This window comes from Bos indicus, chromosome 1 (genome assembly GCF_029378745.1).
Source record: "Bos indicus isolate NIAB-ARS_2022 breed Sahiwal x Tharparkar chromosome 1, NIAB-ARS_B.indTharparkar_mat_pri_1.0, whole genome shotgun sequence".
Taxonomy (NCBI): domain Eukaryota; kingdom Metazoa; phylum Chordata; class Mammalia; order Artiodactyla; family Bovidae; genus Bos; species Bos indicus.
Genome location: NC_091760.1, coordinates 97637219 through 97656252, shown reverse-complemented (window position 1 = coordinate 97656252; position 19034 = coordinate 97637219). Strand labels below are relative to the sequence as shown.

The following is a 19034-nucleotide window of genomic DNA, read 5'->3' as shown; positions in this document are numbered from 1 at the left end:
TTTTTTTTTAAAAACTGGCTGGAAGATTATTTTTATTTTATCAAAATAGACTAATATTTTTAAGTGTATATTTTAATATATACATATTTTAAAACGTGGAGCATTAATTTGCGTATCTTATGCAGGGACCACGCTAATCTTCTCTATAGCATTCTAATTTTAGCATATGTACTGTCAAAGTGAGCACTCTTATGACATTTTTAACATGGATGTTTATAAGGCCCTGGTGGCTCAGATGGTAGAGTCTGCCTGCAATCCAGGAGACATGGGTTCAGTCCCTGGGTTGGGAAGCTTCCCTTGGAGAAGAGAATGGCAACTCACTCCCGTATTCTTGCCTGGAGAATCCCACGGACAGAGGACCCTGGCAGGCTATAGTCCACAGGGTTGCAGTGAGTCAGACATGGCCAAGCAACTACCACTTTCACTTTCTAAGGCATGATGACAGTTTAAAGGAGTCCTGTGATGGGACTCTCCTGGAGGCCCAATGGTTAAAAATCCACATTTCACTGCAAAGGGTGCAGGTTCAATCTCTGGTTGGGGAACTAAGATTCTGCACATTACGCAGTGTGGCCAAAAAAAAAAAAAATCTTTTGCCATTTATTGGGTTCCAATGCCCTAAACGGGCTGGGCAACTTTCTCTGTAAAGGGCCAGATATTAAATGTTTTAGATTTTTTAGGCCACACAAAGGTTCTGCCACAACTATTCAACTCTGTGATTGTAACATAAAAGCAGCCACAGACAGTAATGAATGAGAATAGATGTGTTCCAATAAAACTTTACTCAGTGACACTTGGGGCCTTCCTGGTGGCTCAGATGGTAAATAATCTGTCTGCAACGCAGGAGAACTGGGTTTAATCTCTGGGTGGGGAAGATCGCCTGGAGAAAGGAATGGCTACCCACTCCAATATTCTTGCCTGGAAGTCCCATGGTAGAGGAGCCTGGTGAGCTACAGTCCATGCAATCACAAACGGTCGGACATGACTGAGCAATACATTACAGTGACAAATTGAATTTTATATAATTTTCATGTGTCACAAAATATTCTTCTGATTCTTTTTCAACCACCTAAAAATTTAAATACTATCCTTAGTTCAGGGGCCATACAAAAATAGGCTACAGAAAGGACTCAGCCTGGGTATAGTCCGCTGACTCCTTCCCTAGAAAGAGTGAAAACAGATCATCTAATAATTTCTGAAATGTTATAAAAAGGCTAAAAAAATGCACATAGTTCCTCTTTTTTTTTACACATAAAATTGCTGTTGTAATTTCTTATTTTCAAAGTTCTTTTTGAAACTCTTTTGGTCTAAGATGATTTTTCAGGGAAATGACAAGAATAAATCCCAGTTAACTTTGCTACTGAAAACTGTTTTACTAAAAGAAAATTCCCTCACTTATGTTTATAAAAATATCAATGAGGAGAAAGTAAGAAGTACTATGAGAGTAAATAGGCTATTTTTCCCCTAAAAATATAAAAAAGAAAAGAGTGTCCTGATGGTCACTTCATTTTACCCTAAAACAATTAAACAAGCTCCTCCCGTGTTCAGTATGCTCATCTGGGGGCTCAGCTCTACAGGTTTCTGATTTCCATTTACATCAACTAACAAACTTCTTTCCCAACTGACTAGAGAGAAGAGAGACTAACTTTACATTTGCTATTTAGTCCCTAAATACTGAGATATCGAAAAAAGGTAGCCAGGCATACATGTAAACAGCATTTCTTACCTGACCTAACTTATCCTCTCCTCCTTACTCTTCTCTGCTCTGTATTTTCCTACCTTAGGACCTCTAAGCCTCTAAAGAGCTTCACCTAAAGGTATACTAACCTGACAACTCAACAGTCATCTCTGGGAGAAGAGTGATGGTAGTGTGTTAACTGTCCTGAAATATTTCTGAATAATTAAGAAGTTTAAAAGATTCTGAAAGGAATCCTCCTCCCTCAGTTTTTCATCCTCTGAATCTGAGAGCCACTATTCTTTCTTGTGGTATATGCGAACAAAATAGGAGTTACACAATTTGATTAGGACTGTCAAAATAACATGAAAGAATATCTGAATAACAGACTGACAAATGAAAAACCATTAACCCATTTTCAGAAGAAAATACTTCTGCTTATTTGACTTAAGTTTTACTAAATATATTTTAGGTGCACCATACTAAATAATGTATTTATTTAGGGAGCAAGAAATTCCCTAGATGTATCTTTAAGATTTTAAATTCTTTGAGAAAATAACTTTTGGAATACAGAACAAAGTTCAAAATAAACTGTGCACACACTTTACCTTCAGTGGGAAATAACTGTATTAGGATTTATTAACCAAATTAGAGAGGCTTTCTTTAAACCAAATTTGTGACTACATCAATGAAGATACTAAAAAGGCTTTTGACAGGAGTACTATTTACCTATAATATTACTGAAAATACACTTAGAAAAGACAAGCATTTTTGTTATCAAGTAATATAACAATGTGGAGAATTTATGCTACAGATGTCCCACTTAAAACCCTAAAATAAACAAGATATGGTTAAAAGAAATGAAACATTTTAAAATATAAGCAAGTAAATCCAGGTATTTCAATATTGTTAAAACAAAGGACGAGCAGTGTATTCACAGGAGGGATTCTCCTAACCATATTCTTACCACCTGGAGATTGCTACTTCAGTATTAGATTATGCTGTATGTGTCATTAGATTATGCTATATGTGTTATGAATACCGTTTTCGCCAAGTACAATTTAACAACTGAATAGCAAAGTAGCTCCAGATAATGTCTACTTGATATTATTCTTCCACAGTACCTAGTTTTGACTAATGGTAAACTCTGCAAGTTTTTTAGTTTTGTTACAGCAGTTTTTGGCTTGTGCTTTAGGAAACTTGAGAACAGAAATACCTTTTGGCACAGGACATAGTGCAGAATCGTTTTGACCGAAGAAATTCATTAGCATACCCCATCTTTCCACAGAATTCACACTTGAGCAACTCACTGTCCATTTCTTCTAATGTCTCTAAAAAAGAAAAAAAGAAAAAATTCCAAAAACTTAATTGTGACAAATTTTCTTTTAGCTTCTACTTTGGGTCGGATGCTGCTAAGTGTTCAGACCCTACAGGAGACTTAAAAGGAATGGTCTTTTAACTTTTCAATCCACAGCCACTTTGGCAAGGCAAAGCCCCCCAAAACAACCACTTCCACCAATTCCCTCTAGCTCCTGCATAAAAATCTTATGGAGTTTTCTCTATATAAATAAATAATACATTTTTAAAGGTTCATTTGCAAAGAATCCAACCTACCTAAAATGTGCAAATAAAGTCACTACCTTCCAAAAAGTATTATGTAGTATATGAATTTTGATACATTGTGCTATGTATAATATACATAGCAAAGAACACAATTCTAACTGGAGAAAATGAGGACTCCAAAAAGAAGACTTTGATGTCTGCTTTCAGAGGGCATTTAAAATCGTTAACACTCTCTAAGATCTGCAGTGTACAACAGAATATATAAAGATGTATTTATCTAATTATAAAAGTCCCTTTTAGTTATATTAAAATAATTTACATTTATCTTCAAAATCATCAATAGTTTTATAATTTTTAACCTCTGCTCTTTTTTGTCAGGGTGCTCTCTGTTAATTGAGAATGTCCTTCCTCTATCTCTGTATCCATAACTTTCTTCAAGTCATACCACAGGACCTAAAGAAACTTCCCACCTACATCCTCAAGTATCCAGCAGCAGTCACCTATAACCAAGCAACTTAATCTTCAGGACCCAGTTTTCTCATCTGTAAAATGGGTCTTATGATACCTTCCCCAAAGAAATGCAGTGAAGATTACATGAATGCCTAACAGGTAGCAGGCATAAAAAAGTTACAGGTCCACTTCCTATCTTCCACATAAGAATTAGCAGTACCAAGACCTATAACAAGTAAACACTTCAATGAAAACTGTTTAATTCTTTAAATCACCATATTTTACTATTTTCATGCATCATAATTCCTATGCTGAGTCATATAAAATATATCAAAAAAAGGAAATCTAACTACAGCTTTTAGCTATGAGCTCTTTATGTGCTTTTCTATGTTATTCACTTAACCAAGACTTGTTAAGATGAAGAAAGGGACTCTGAAATGTAGACATGAACAACATGTACTCATACATTCAAGGATCATTTTATCCCAGTGTTACTGGAGAAGCAAATGGCAAAGTGCTAAATTAAGTGAAGGCAGCAAAAACACACTGTGAAATATTCGAAGTGTCAAGGGACATCCAAAGACATTGTCATGACCAATCAAGTCATAAACTAGCAAGAGATCATCTCAAAGAAATTCTCAGGGCTATCTTCATAAGCAAACTCATCTATTTGGTGGCAATGAGGAACAAAGAGTCTGAAACCAAGTAAAGTAAAAACTGTTTCTTCCAGTGACCTAGAGATGGCTTTCACACAGCTCTGCCCCACAAGACGTTGCTGGGACCTAGTGTCATAACTTCATTTCTAGTCTGTCATGCCTATAACCAAATCTGACCTTGAAAAGCCTGTACTGGATATAGAACCTCTCATTTGACCACCAATCCAGCCCCAAAGAGCCCATTCTTTGGGCTGTTTAATTTTGACTCTACTGAAAGCTTTATTTCAAAACCTTGAATTAATTAACATAAAAATATGCAACACTTGATAATAGGTTAGACAACCTTATGAAGGAGAAGGAAATGTTTTTGCTGATGAGAAAGGCAAGATCCCTTTAGACAGGTATGGTCTAAGGGTTAACAACCTGACAAAAAGTTCACATCAGTTTTATTTCTCATAAAGACGAGAGGAACATTAACAGATTCAAAGAAGTCCAGTTCTAATTTTGGTCATAATTTCAACAAATCTGGTAATGTTACCAAGGCAAATGTTTTCACATTTGTAAATAAAAAATTACAGAGCTAAGTAAGTTTTTAAAAACTACTGCTTGAGATAATAAAGATGGGATTCTATACAGATACAGCTGGCAATTCCCTAATATCAGCTCTTCACTTTTCTCCCCCAGTAACAAAAGCCTAACTTTTAGCTAGGAATATAGCCACTGGGGATAAAAAGTACAACTGCTGCCCTATGTGTGGCCAATTTCTGACCAAATTCCGGGTGAGGCCCTATCTTACCAATTAGAATATGATCATGAAGATGAGCTATCTTGGAAATGAGAGCAACACTCCAGGGATGGCAGGGCCATGAGACACTGACAGCTTACGTGCCCAACAAAATGGAGCCCTGCACTGCTTACCTTTAGACTATGTCAGGGAAAATGAAACTTCTTTCTTATTTAACCAGGTATTACTCTGGGTGTCTAATGGAGTGGCCAAACATATATCCTAACTGATAGAGATCCCCAATTTTTTTTGTGCAAAGAGGAATTACTTTTCAATTTTCCTGAAGACTTGAGATCATGTGATGATCAGCAGTAAGAAGGCAATGAGATAGAAATCATCATCAGCATGATGATTTACCAGGGAAGATATAAGACATTTTGATAAATCACATTTTAGATGGAGATTCTGGTTATACAACCAGTCCAAATAGAGATACAGTTTATCCTTTAAAAAAAGAATAATCATTATATTGTTTTTCATACTGAATTAAACTGCACACACTCGTAAAGCCAAAGCCGCTAAATAAATGACCTCACCATTTCACCCTATAGTACTTCCCATAAACACTGAAGTATACAGTAACAGAAATACTTGATAAAATTACCATGGGAAATTATGAAGTATTTTTAAAATTGATACGTTTTCAGTAAACATATCTCCACTATGAAATAGAGTCATCTTTTTTTAGCCACAGTTAACATATAGCACTGTGTAAACTTAAGGTGTACAAGGTGTTAATTTGATACATTTATACAAATGACTGCCTCAGTAGTAATTCTGAACATTTCTATCACATTACATTTTTATCTTTTAAGTCACTGGAATAATTAAGTTTTAGCTTAAGTTAGGTTGATGATTATAGCTTAAGTTAGGTTAATGATTATAGTACAATATTGTCAATATTCATTATACTGTGCATTAGATTTCTATGGCTTATTTATTCTTCATTGCAAACATTAATCATCTTTAAACCTTCCTTTTCCTTACTCTGGTATCCTGTTCGTTAAAACTACCCTTTGCCTTGTCTTCCATCAATTCTTTCCTTCCTCTTCCCACCATGACTACAAGTATCAATTACATGCCAAACCTCTACTATTCATCCACACATGAGCAGCAGTTTCAACATTTTTTCTTGTCACCTGCCTAAAAATTTTCAGTAACCATCCTCTTGACAGCAAAATAACTAACTCCATAATTGAATCTCAAGGTACACTAGAATCTGACTTTGCCTTACTGCCCACTATGTTCTCTAACTCAAGTGCCTACTCTTCACTGCCCCCTCCTGAAGTTACTGAGCACTTGTACATTTTCTGTATATTTATTCGTGGTATGCTAACCTGAGAGGTTCTTTCTGTTATCTTCAATCTATGCTTTATCATCCAAGACCCAAATCAAACCCCCTCTCTTCACAGAAAACTCACGAGTCTGGCAATAATATCACCCAGCTTTAAAGTGCCATGTTCTTACTGTCTATATAATTCACCTAATACCTAGCATATGCTGCTTCTCAGTTATCTTTCTGTTGTAGAGATAGCTACTTCCTACTAGATGAAACCCCCCACCCCCATCACTTCATGGGAAATAGATGGGGAAACAGTGGAAACAGCGTCAGACTTTATTTTTGGGGGCTCCAAAATCACTGAAGATGGTGATTGCAGCCATGAAATTAAAAGATGCTTACTCCTTGGAAGGAAAGTTATGACCAACCTAGATAGCATATTGAAAAGCAGAGACATTACTTTGCCAACAAAGGTCCGTCTAGTCAAGGCTATGTTTTTCCACTGGTCACGTATGGATGTGAGAGTTGGACTGTGAAGAAAGCTGAGCGCCAAAGAATTGATGCTTTTGAACTGTGGTGTTGGAGAAGACTCTTGAGAGTCCCTTGGACTGCAAGGAGATCCAACCAGTCCATTCTGAAGGGGATCAGCCCTGGGTGTTCTTTGGAAGGAATAATGCTAAAGCTGAAACTCCAGTACTTTGGCCACCTCATGCGAAGAGTTGACTCATTGGGGAAGACTCTGATGCTGGGAGGGATTGGGGGCAGAAGGAAAAGGGGATGACAGAGGATGAGATGGCTGGATGGTATCACTGACTCGATGGAGGTGAGTTTGAGTGAACTCCAGGAGATGGTGATGGACAGGGAGGCCTGGTGTGCTGCAATTCACGGAGTCGCAAAGAGTCGGACACAACTGAGCGACTGAACTGAACTGAACTAGATCAAAAGCTCCTTGACGTTCTAGCACAGTCCACCATATGTTTTATACGTATTATATTATAAACCATGAGCATCACAAAGTATGCTGTGAAGTTTCCTAGGCAGTTTTCCATTTTTCTCCAATATGCGCACACAAGAGGGCACATTATATAGCTTATTAGTCTAGAAAACTTTGTTTATACTTACATAGGCAAGAAAAAAAAATCCCTGTACATCTGTCTTTACTACTCTTCATCTCAAATGAAAAATTCTCAGATAAATAGTATGCATAACTATAATAAAAGCAAGTACTTAGGAATTAAATGAAATTAAATTCCTAACAACAAAAGGCTTCCCTGGTGGCTCAGTTGGTAAAGAATCCTGCCTGTAACACAGGAGACCCAGTTTCAGTCCCTGGGTGTAGAAGATCCCCTGGAGAAGCGAATGGCAACCCACTTCAATATTCTTGCCTGGAGAATCCCATGGACAAAGGAGTCTGGACAGACAGTCCGTGGGGTTGCAATGAGTCGGACACAACTGAGTGATTACCTCTTTACTCCTAAACCACCACCGGGCACTTTCTGAACCCTGATTTGAACAAAATAACTATAAAAGGACATTTATACAATTTAAGTAATTATACAATTGAGGAAATCTGAATATGAACCAGGTACTAGATGACAAAGAATTATTATTGTTTTGGGTGACACAGCATTAAAATGTACATTTTATAGATGCACACTGAAGTATGTACTAGTAAAATACAACAAGAACTATGATTTGGTTTTAAACAGAGGAAGAAAGGAAAAAAAGGGAAAGAGAAAAAGCAATAGAGAAAAAGAGAAGGGGAAATGTAGGAGGGAAAAAAACAAAGGGTTGCATGAAGCTAACTTCGCAAAATAATGTTTAAAACTGGGTAATAATATTGAGTCTGGGTGAGCTGAGATTCATTTTACATTTCTAATTTTATGTTTGAAATTTTTCACATTTAACATTCTTTTAAATAAAAAAATCAGACTGAACTCAACATAAGTTAGCAATAAAAAATTTTATACTTCTATCAGTTCTTTGCTATTCAAATAACAAGTACAACAGTGATAAATACATTGCAACAGTCCATATGTTACCAATAATGACAGAGATGCCTTCCTCTTAATTAGGATTACTGTGAGCCAAGTCAATGTCTATTTTGCTTACCAGCATGCTATTTTACTTAATTTAGCGAAGTACAGGCACACAGTATATATTCAGTAAACATTTACAAAGTGAATAAATTTAGATGAAATACACTAATATATTGAGGATAATTACTTAGACACAGATGTTAATTAATTCACAATTGTAGAGCCCCGACCATACTACACGCTATTTAATTGAACAGCACCTACTGCAAAGCCATGATTAGAATCAATAAAAAACATCATTTTTGCATTTGTGTTTGTTTTCCTGAAGTCATTTTGCATACCACTTTAACTTTAATGAAATATTCACTGGTAGAACAAGGCCTATTAAAAAAAAAAAAGATTCTTTGACACTGAGAAGATTTAGTGGTATTTTTCTCCTTGAACAAATTTAATCATCTTTTGATTGAAGACTTAACAAAACTGTTAATACCCACCTGATATCAAGAATACATAAGAATTAAGACTTCACACAACTGTTAATACCCACCTGACATCAAAGAATACATAAGAATACATAAAATCTAAAACCAAACAACCAGGAAGCTCTGAATTTTTAAACAAGCTCAGTAAAATAGTCATTTACTAAAGTCTGTTTAAAGAAGAAAATTGGTTGTTTTGATCCTAAAATTTTGAACTGCTTTCATATGTAACGGAAATTTTCCCACTCAGATCCCTTCAAAGGTCAAAATGGTATTATAAAAATTAACACCAATCTTGTTATTTTAATTACATGGCCGTTTACAGTCTGGTTCGAGTTCCCATTATTTTAGTCAAATAATGCATTATATGAGAATAAAAGTAAATACTTCCAAGGGAAAAATCTGTGTATGATAAAAACCCATGTTCTGATTCAAGCAATAAATGCCAAAGTTAAAGAGTATCTTAAAGAAAAATCCACAAACCTTCAGCAATCATGTCTTCCATCTCTGTGTCAGATGAATTATCTGCATGCTTTGCATTATTCTGTAGCTCTGGCTGAACACACACAGAATTTATCACCTGATTATCCAAAACAGGCCTTCTTTTCACAGGCTGTTCAATCAGCAAAGATGAACGACTCACCTTTAAAAGACAGAACAAAATGAAATGATCTTTTTAAAGACCTTCAGAAATAATTTAGTTTAAAAGTCTCTTGAAATCAAAAGGATCTGTGATAATTTACTTGTACAACTGATCAGATCCATTCATTTATTTCTTGAGAAAAGGTTATGTTCAGGTTGCCTGAACACTTTATATTACAACTCATGAGCAGTATGACCAAAGTCTCAGTCAAATGGAACCAAGGGTCTATGTTTAGGTGGGTAAGCTAAAAAAATCTTTAAAAAAAATCAGTAACAAATTGTGATTATAAGTACCTTTACCTTTTTCTGCAACAACCTTTAAGATTGATTTTTCATGCACAAAACTTTTTATTTATAAGATTCTTTCCTCAGGACACATCATTACTGTATTTTAAAGATAAGGGAATTAATATTCAAAGTGTGCAGGTGATTTCTTTGTAATAGCAGAAACAGGACTAGAACTCAAGTCTCCTGACTCCTAGTTAAGTAACCTAATCACAAATAGAAATGGAAAATTCCTCAAATATTAACATCAAAATCAACAAAAATAGAGTCGCTTATGTTCAGTACACCAATTTAAGTCATGAAAACTACTTACTTTAGAAATGCTTTCAGCAAAAATAATCTACACCAAAAGTATATACCGATTTACTAGTGAACCCTCAGCTAATCTTAAAAAACAGAATCTTTGATTCTATTTGAGAATGCTGGTCAAGTCTCCAACATTTTCCATACATAGTGAACAGCAGCTTACTGGAACCTTTTACATGTCACCCTGGAGAATAATCACCCATAAACTTTTTTTTTGGCCTCACTTGCAGGGATCAAACCCAGCCCCTACAGTGAAAGCACCAAGTCCTAGCCACTGGATCACCAGGGAATTCTCAACCCATAACCTTTTAAATTGTGTTTATATCAGTTTGTATATGTAATTATGTCTCAAATAAAATTAGTGGAAATTACTGATGAAAAAACCACTATTGAGTGCTGATAAGAGTATACACTTAGGGTATATGAATCAATTTAAATACTCTTGCAGAAAATGATTTGCCAATATATATCAAGAGTCTTATGAATACATATGTAATGTGATCTAACACCTATACTTCTGGGAATTTATGCCAAAGAAATAATATTTCAAATGTGGATAATTTACATATAAGGATATTCCTTTGAACAGCCAAAAAAAAAAAAAAAAAGGAAACCTAAATGTCCAACGGTATATATGTCCCTCGGTGTCTGCAGGGGATTGATGCCAGGACTCCACAGGGTACAAAAAACACAGATGCTCAAGTCCCTTATGTAAAAATGGAGCATTATTTGCATATAACCTATGCACATTCTGCCATATGGTTTAAATCAGCAGGAATACTGGAATGGGTTGCCATTTCCTTCTCCAGGGGATCTTCCCAACCCAGGGATTGAACCCAAGTCCCCTGCATTGCAGGCAAATTCTTTACCATTTGAGTCACCAGGGAAGCCCTTTAAATCATTTCTAGATTACTGATAATTCTGAAAACAATGTAAATATGAAGTAAATAGCTGCCTGTGCATGATTAATTCAAGTTTTACTATTTGGAATTTTCTAGATTTCTTTTTTCCCCCTAGATTCTTGATCTACAATTGGGTTGATCCCCAGTGTGAAACCTGTGGATATTGGGGGGCGGGGGGGAGGGTAACTGTAATTGAAAGATTATATAAATTATGACTGTCCAGAAAGTGAAATACTAGGTAACCTTTCAAAATGTTTCCAAGGTACTATTAATCAAATGAGAAAATAAATGTTCAAGCTATACTAAGCAAAAGAAGCTGGTCTGTAAGGAATTCCCTGGAGGTCCAGTGGTTAGGATCCTGCACTTTCAATGCCAAGGACCCAAGTTCAATCTCTGGTTGGGGAACTAAGATCTCACAAGAGGTAAGAAGAAAGGTGTGGTCAAAACAAATTTTTTTAATTAAAAAAAAAAAAAAATCTGAACTGTATATACAATTATAGTCCTGATCATATGAAAATATATATTAAAATACATTTTGTGGTATTACTATTTGCTCTGTACATTTTCCAAATTTTCAGTGAAAAAACAATACATATTACATAGAACAGTTACACACATTTAGTCTTCACAATAACCCTAAGAGCAAAGTATCATCTCCATTTGCTGTATGAGCAAATGAATTTCAAAAAGGTTGAGTGGCCTGACAAAGGTTACACATTCAGTATATGGCAGAGCCAGGATCCAATCTCTGAGACCAGGGAGAAAAGACTGTTTCTCCACTCACTGTATCAGAGGTTCTTAGATCCAAGTTTGGTTCTTAGATCCTACACACAGTAAACTGCAAACAAGGGCAACTGGCTACAGTCAACTATCACTGTGCCATCATAATGCCCTACCTGTGAATTTGAAAAATCAGATGCTTCAATGGGCTTCAAAATACATAATTTTGTTTTCTCGTGTCTTTTTTTGGGGCTTTGATTTTGGCCACTTGTCTTGGTATATTTCCTAAGGAAAAATGTTCATTTCTAGACACAACATGTAATGTAGCTAGCAGAGCTATAATGTATAACTAGTCTCAAATCAAATTACTTTTAGTGATAGGATACAGCATCTCAATTCTGATGTGTACATTTTGAAGCATTTTTAAAATCTGATTGAAGCCTGAGATTTAAAAAATAATGAGAAAATCTATTTGCTAATTAAAAACCATCAACTGGATAACTTCAGATGTATAAGATCATTGGGAAGTTACTATTTTCTGTATCCAAGTTAAAGTTCTCAAGTATCACATTATACAAGAAACACCTTTATAAAAGAAAATAATACAGTTCTGGTGTCATTTCGATCCCCTTAAAGGGGAAAAAGTGAAAGTTTCCTTCAGAGTGAACATTTAATTGCCTTCTCTAAAAATTATAAAACTAATATCCTTATACCCTGAAACTGTTTGCTTCCATCTTATACATCTAAATAGCTAGCATAAAATTCTAGAACTATAGATATATATGGAAATATATAAAGGATAGACAAAAAGAAATTGTCTAATTTTTTTTTTTTTTTTTTTTTTTTATCCCATGGTCTGTGGTCCTCCAGGCTCCTCTGTCCATGGGATTTCCCAGGCAAGAATACTGGAGTGGACTGCCATTTCCCTCTCCAGGGAGATTAATAACTTTTGAAGTAAGTTTTTTATTAGAGAAAATACATTAGAGACCAATAGATCATACATTTTAAAATTATGCTACGTGAATAATTTTGAAAATGCAAATTTGCTTGCTACTTACAGGAAATGGCTCCAATCCCTCCTGAATCACAAAACCTTCAATAACATGGGTCAAGATCTGTGGCTTAACAATAGCCTGTGGAGGTTTGTTTTCAACACTAGGTACACTACTGGGCATAGATGTACTATTACTTCTTGTGGTAGCAGCTGGAAGTAAGAGCGGAGGTGGAGGAACAGAAACATGTGAAGGATCTGAAGGAGATTTAATTACTGAAGCACTGACTGATGCCACTGCAGGTAATTCTACTTGCTCTGGGGAAAAAAAAAAAAAAGTCACTTTTTAAATCTGTACCATTCTGCCCAGGCAAATATGAAAGAAAACTGGAGAACATTAATAACAGTAACAGTTAACGTCTTATGTTTTAAAACAAAATTCTGAGACCCTTATATTTATTACCTCATCTCTCCACAATTCATGCAAAGTCACTTCAATAGTATCTGACTCTTTGAGACCCTATGGACTGTAGCCCACCAGGCTTCTCTGTCCATGGGATTCTTCAGCTAAGAATACCAGAGTGGGTTGCCATTTCCTCCTCCAGGGGATCTTCCCAAGCCAGGGATCCAACCTGTACCTCTTGTGTCTCCTGCATTGGCAGGTGGGTTCCTTACCAGTAGCACTACCTGGGAATCTCCACAATAACCTTATGAGATATTTACTACTATCCCCATTTACAGTGCAAGGCAGCAACTTGTTCAAAGTTAGCATTCCAACTTTGGTTAAAAAAAACTGTCCCATAAGACATGAAAATGTTTTAGAATGTCAACTTAAGAACAATTATTTTTATTTTTAAGCTACAGTTATTAAATTTCCTATGTTTCTATTCATATATTCCAAATGGTACTAGGGAGGGGAGAATATGCTTAAGAAAAAAAGATCATGAAATCGATAGAATAAGTAGAAATTATAATGAATTATACAGGGCATTACCTTTATTTCAAGTAATCCACAACCATGCACAAATGTTCTTTGCTGTTGCTATTTTTAACAAATCTTCAATGACATTGTACATGTCAGTTTGTAGGAACACTGTAGTACCAGGCAATTGCAAAATGTTGGGCTAGTTCACTTTGATTTTTCCCAGGCAAGCTCTGGGGACCACAATAACAGCCTATGACAGAGACTTTACCTACCCATTTGTTAGCACTGAACCTTTACTAAGCTGTACCAAAGTGGAGAGATGGAACCAGGTGATAGCCAGGAATACCAGTGAGTACAAGATAGCTGAGAGAAGTAACAACAACAAAAAAAGGGGCATATGGTAAAGATAATACCACTACTTACTGAGCACTTATGTGCCAGCACTTATATGTATAAATGTCTTACACATTGTAACACATTTAATCCTAACTAGCCTATGGGTGCTGCTGCTGCTGCTAAGTCACTTCAGTCGTGTCCGACTCTGCGCGACCCCACAGATAGCAGGCCACCGGGCTTCTCTGTCCCTGGGATTCTCCAGGCAAGAACACTGGAGTGGGCTACCATTTCCTTCTCCAATGCATGCATGCATGCTAAGTCACTTCAGTTGTGTCTAACTCTGTGCAACTCCATGGACAGCAGCCCACCAGGCTCCTCTGTCCCCGGGATTCTCTAGGCAAGAATACTGGAGTGGGATGCCATTTCCTTCTCCAAGCCTATGGGTAAGTACTGTTACTATCTCCATTTTATAGATGTGGTGAAAAAAAAAAAGAGACAAAGATTAACTTGCCTAAAGACATACAGCTAGTAAGTAGTGGAGCTGGGTTACTAACAGAGACAATGCTTTTAACTCCTATGGTAACTCCTCTCCACCATCAGTATGAAAAGAATTGATATCACTATCAAAGATGGTCAAACATAGCCCAGTTAGGTACAGAAGAAAGAAAAATCCCTATCGAAGAAAAATTTCAGAGACTTCTTTGGTGGTCCAATGGTTAAGAATCCACCTGCCACTGCTGGGGACACAGGTTTGATCCCTGGCCCAGAAAGACCCCACATGCTGCAGGGCAACTAAGCCTGTGCACCACACTACTGAGCCTGAGCATCTTAGTCAATGCTCTGCAACAAGAGAAGCTACTGCAATGAGAAGTCCTTGAAACACAACAAAAAGTAGCCCCGACTCGCCACAACTCTAGAGGAAGCCCATATGCAGCAATGAAGAACCAGCACAGCCAAAGATAAATAGATAAAGATTTCCACTAATGAAACAGTGCAGTGATAACTGGTAGTGTCAGATAAGGAAAAGCTAATGGTTCACACCTAGAACTTTGATGTAATTAATATTACTATATAGCTTATTTATCACAGCAATATTATATCCATAAATTAACCTTGTTCCACCAAATAATCCACCAAGATAAATTGTACTAGAAAACCTATTTAAAGTCACACAATCCCTCATTAAAAACTAAAAGTCAGCAGGAAATACTGATTTACTTATTTCCAGGAACAAATACACAATTATACACATGTATTACAGGACTGAGAAACTCCATAAAAATCCTATCCCATATACCTAATTTTCACATAATCTCCTAAAGAAAAAGGGATAAAAGATAATTCTGAACAGGAACTGAAAAGCAACTTTTCTGTTGGAAGGGAAATACAAATCTATGGAGTTGAAAAATAAGAAAAATTTAATGTCCCCTTACAGATTTATAGGTACTGCATTAAGTATAATGTTGTTTATTCAGAAAATACTGCTTGGTATATATGTTCTGATTTTTGGATCATACATACAAATAGACCTAAGTTTTGTTGAAAATTTATGAGTTACTGACTTTATGAAGAATGTAATAGCTTTTACATGCCAGTTCATAATCAGCTGTTAAAATAAAAAACACAACACAGTAAAACAAACACAATTATTATCCTCTCTAGATTTAAGACAACTGTGAATCGAGAAACCCCAAGTTAACTGATAAAGACTTTGCCACAAGTTACTCTGCCTATTTGTAGTTTCATTTCCTAGGGAAACCAATGAGTTTGTTCTCCTTTTTTATAGATGCTTTTCATTTTATTTACTTATTTTTGGCTGCACTGGGTCTTTGCTGCTTTGCATGGCCTTCTCTAGTTGTGATAAGTGCAAGTTTTCATTGCGGTGGCTTCTCTTATTGTGAAGCACAGGCTCTAGGTGCGAGGGCTTCATTAGTTGTGGCTCACAGTCTCTCGAGCCCAGCCTCGGCAGCTGTGGTGCACAGGCTCAGCTGCTCCACCGTACGTGGAATCTTCCTGGATTAAGGATGGAACCCGTGTCTCCTACATTGGCAGGTGGATTCTTATCCACTGTGCCACCAGGGAAGTCCTTTAATGGGTGCTTTAAGAATTCTTACAGACTTATGAAGACTCAATCCTGGTGGAAACAAGTCCCTCTATTTTTATAGGTTAGTTTATTATATGATTTGATGAGCAACCTATACTTGCTTTTCCCTCTCACATACTACAGAAAAGTAGTTAAGCATGAAGAAAATTAAAGGACTATTCAAAAATTTATAGTTTACTGAAACAATTTAGCCAGAGGAATATGCCTGCCAGGATCTCAGATTATATTTCTAAGGAAATAATGTGAAGATATTGTCGAGGTTCAATACTTCAAAAGTATTTAAATTTTCTTGAGTACCATTAGTAATGCTTATTAGGCAATTAAATCACAGTCACAATGCAGGGTTAGTATCCAATTAAATATATATTTCTGCCTTTAAATCAAAACTCCCAAGATACCTGCAGCAACATGAATCCATTTTCAGTGTACAAAAACTACAAAGATTTAGTACTATAGCTAAGTTTTCTTAGATCTCTATCTTTTGAGGTATTATTTTGAATAAGCAAAGGCAATGATATTGAATTTGTCTTAAATATTTTTCATAATTTTATTGACTAAATGTTTTCTATTTTTCAGGAAGGAGAAAAAGTTGGAGTAAAATTGGTGTTCTAGCTCCTTGCTTTCTGGAGACTCACACTGGCAGTAAGAAATAAAACCTAGAAAGAAGCAAGGGTTAGAGATGTGGCACACTGAAGGAGGAGAGGCTGTCAACGCCCCATTATAGTTTGTTTCCATGCCTGATAACATTGGTTCCTCTCAACTAAACGTGATCATGAAGGCAATGAGATATTCAATAGGACAGCATACTTACAACAAAGCCCAAATCAAGATTAGCATTATCTGGGTGAGGGGTCAGTAAACATTTTTATAAAAGACATATGGTCTCTGCAATGACCCCTCTTTGCTGTAGTAGTATAAAGGTAGCCATAGATAATATCTGAACAAACGAACGTGGTTATGTTGCATAGAACTTTATTTATGGACTATGAAATTTGAATTTCATCTAATCTTCACATGACATGAATTAACTCTTCCTTTGATTTTTTTTCCAAACATTTAAAAATTTTAGAACTATCCTTGGCTCATGGGCCATACCAAAACATGTAGCAGAAAGATCTGAAGCATGAGCTATCATTTGCCATGCCCTGATCTAAATAAAATATTCAAAATTAAAAAAAAAAAAACAACACCCAATGCAGAACACATCTTTTTTAGGACTTGGATACTGGGCTACACATCATAATGTTTTAGTGAAGTACCTAGGATTCACAGTCACTTTGATAATGTGCAGAGAAAAGAGAGGATTAACTTGAACTCACAAGTAGTTCTAAAGTAGTGAATAAGAATTTGAAGGTGTTAGGAATTTTTTAATCCATGTCTCTAGTAAGAATTAGTGTGGCTTAATTTAAGTACTGTCCAGGAAGCAACACTTTTAAAAGCATTTACTCAATCTGAATCACAAGCAATTATGAGGAATGTCAGACATGACTTCAAATGTTTTGTGATTTTTGGACAGTGTAATTGAAATTTTCTAATAGAATTTTGCTTTGTTCTAATTTTTATGCTAGAAATAGCTTGACAAATAAATCTGAATGAGCATATGAAACACATCTGTACAAACTACTAAAACTTCAAAGACTGAAATGTGTTTTTGATTTGGGCAGTTCCTCATCAATTGCTCTAATTGTTTCTCATCAAAAAAAACTCTTGAATTCTAATCTATGTTTTGCTGCAATTTATTATATAACAAATTAGTTTAAAATCATCTCCGGTGGAAAAAAAATGAACTCCTCCCATTACTAACATTTGCCTAACAGAAATTTCCCCCAATTTTAGGCACCTCCTCACCTAACAAGGGATGTTCAGAAGTCAAATCTTCTCCTCTCCCCACAGTTATAGCTGCTGGAGACAGCGTGGGTGGCGGCGGTGTTCTATCCATCCGGACACAGTCTTCTGACTCTTCTGGCATTTCTTCCTCACAGACATCTTCTACTTGATATACCTACGACGACAAACCACACTGCCTAAAAATGTTTGTAAGATGCATTTAATAAGGTGTTCCTAATTAACAAAATAAATTCTAAGTGTTTTAAAATGTAAAAGACAAAATGACTATTTGACCGATTGAAAGAGAAGCTTTAAAATCATTCAAATGAAGTTTTTCATAATACCTGACGATTCATAATACCTGATGATATTTCACTGGAAGCAAGTTGTGGATCAGTACCTAAGTTATAAATCACTAAGGTTTTCCCAAAAGGTGATAGTTGAATCAGGAATTACTTTAAATTTTGTTAATTTTTTTAAATGTTTTGAATTTATACACTCAAATAACTATTTGGGGAGTTTACTAAAGTTTCTATTAACTTTCAATTATCATAAATCAAAACAGATACTAATATTTTTCAAAGCATGTTAGGTGAATCTCCAGAATGACACATATTATATAAAGAAATGTACTGCCTAAATGACTATATCCCAAGTTCTTTACTCAATTTATGTAAATTAAAGAGCGAATTTTGAAAAGTAATGCCTGAGAACCTACAAAATTATATGTAATTACATTTTCAATCTTCTAATCTACTCAAGAATCTAATAAATTTTTATAAGCTAATTATCAAGTAAACAGAAAATATCTGTCCCTGGAATCACACACACACACACACCCCATCCTAAACTATTTGACGTATTACTTGTAGTTCTTTAATTTTTCCATACTTACAGCAGCAAGTTTTTACATTTCTAACTGCCCTGTTATCCAATGGTAAAGATAATATTTGAGGAAAACAGACTCAAAAGCACTCTGAGAAGGAACTTTATAATTAAAAAATATGGAACCTACTATTGATTTTTATTAAAATTAAGGCTGAATTTTGTACAGACTGACATGGGTATTTTAAT

At 35.6% G+C, this 19034-nt stretch overlaps 1 protein-coding gene and 1 pseudogene across 6 annotated transcripts in view; both read right to left on the bottom strand.

The window, feature by feature from the left end:
- The window catches only part of PHC3 (polyhomeotic homolog 3), an 84027-nt gene that overhangs the window by 15441 nt on the left and 49552 nt on the right, over window positions 1–19034 (bottom strand). For all 6 annotated transcript variants that reach the window (XR_011567391.1, XR_002180631.2, XM_019959740.2 and 3 more), the window contains 4 exons: window positions 17982–18135; window positions 12836–13086; window positions 9406–9565; window positions 2889–3003 (listed from right to left, as the gene is read on the bottom strand). Coding sequence is in view for 4 of the 6 variants with exons in the window: in XM_019959740.2 (XP_019815299.1) it covers window positions 2889–3003; window positions 9406–9565; window positions 12836–13086; window positions 17982–18135 (680 nt within the window). In the remaining 2 variants the exon portion in view is untranslated. The remainder of the gene's footprint in view (window positions 1–2888; window positions 3004–9405; window positions 9566–12835; window positions 13087–17981; window positions 18136–19034) is intronic.
- LOC139185294 (U6 spliceosomal RNA) lies at window positions 90–187 on the bottom strand (annotated as a pseudogene).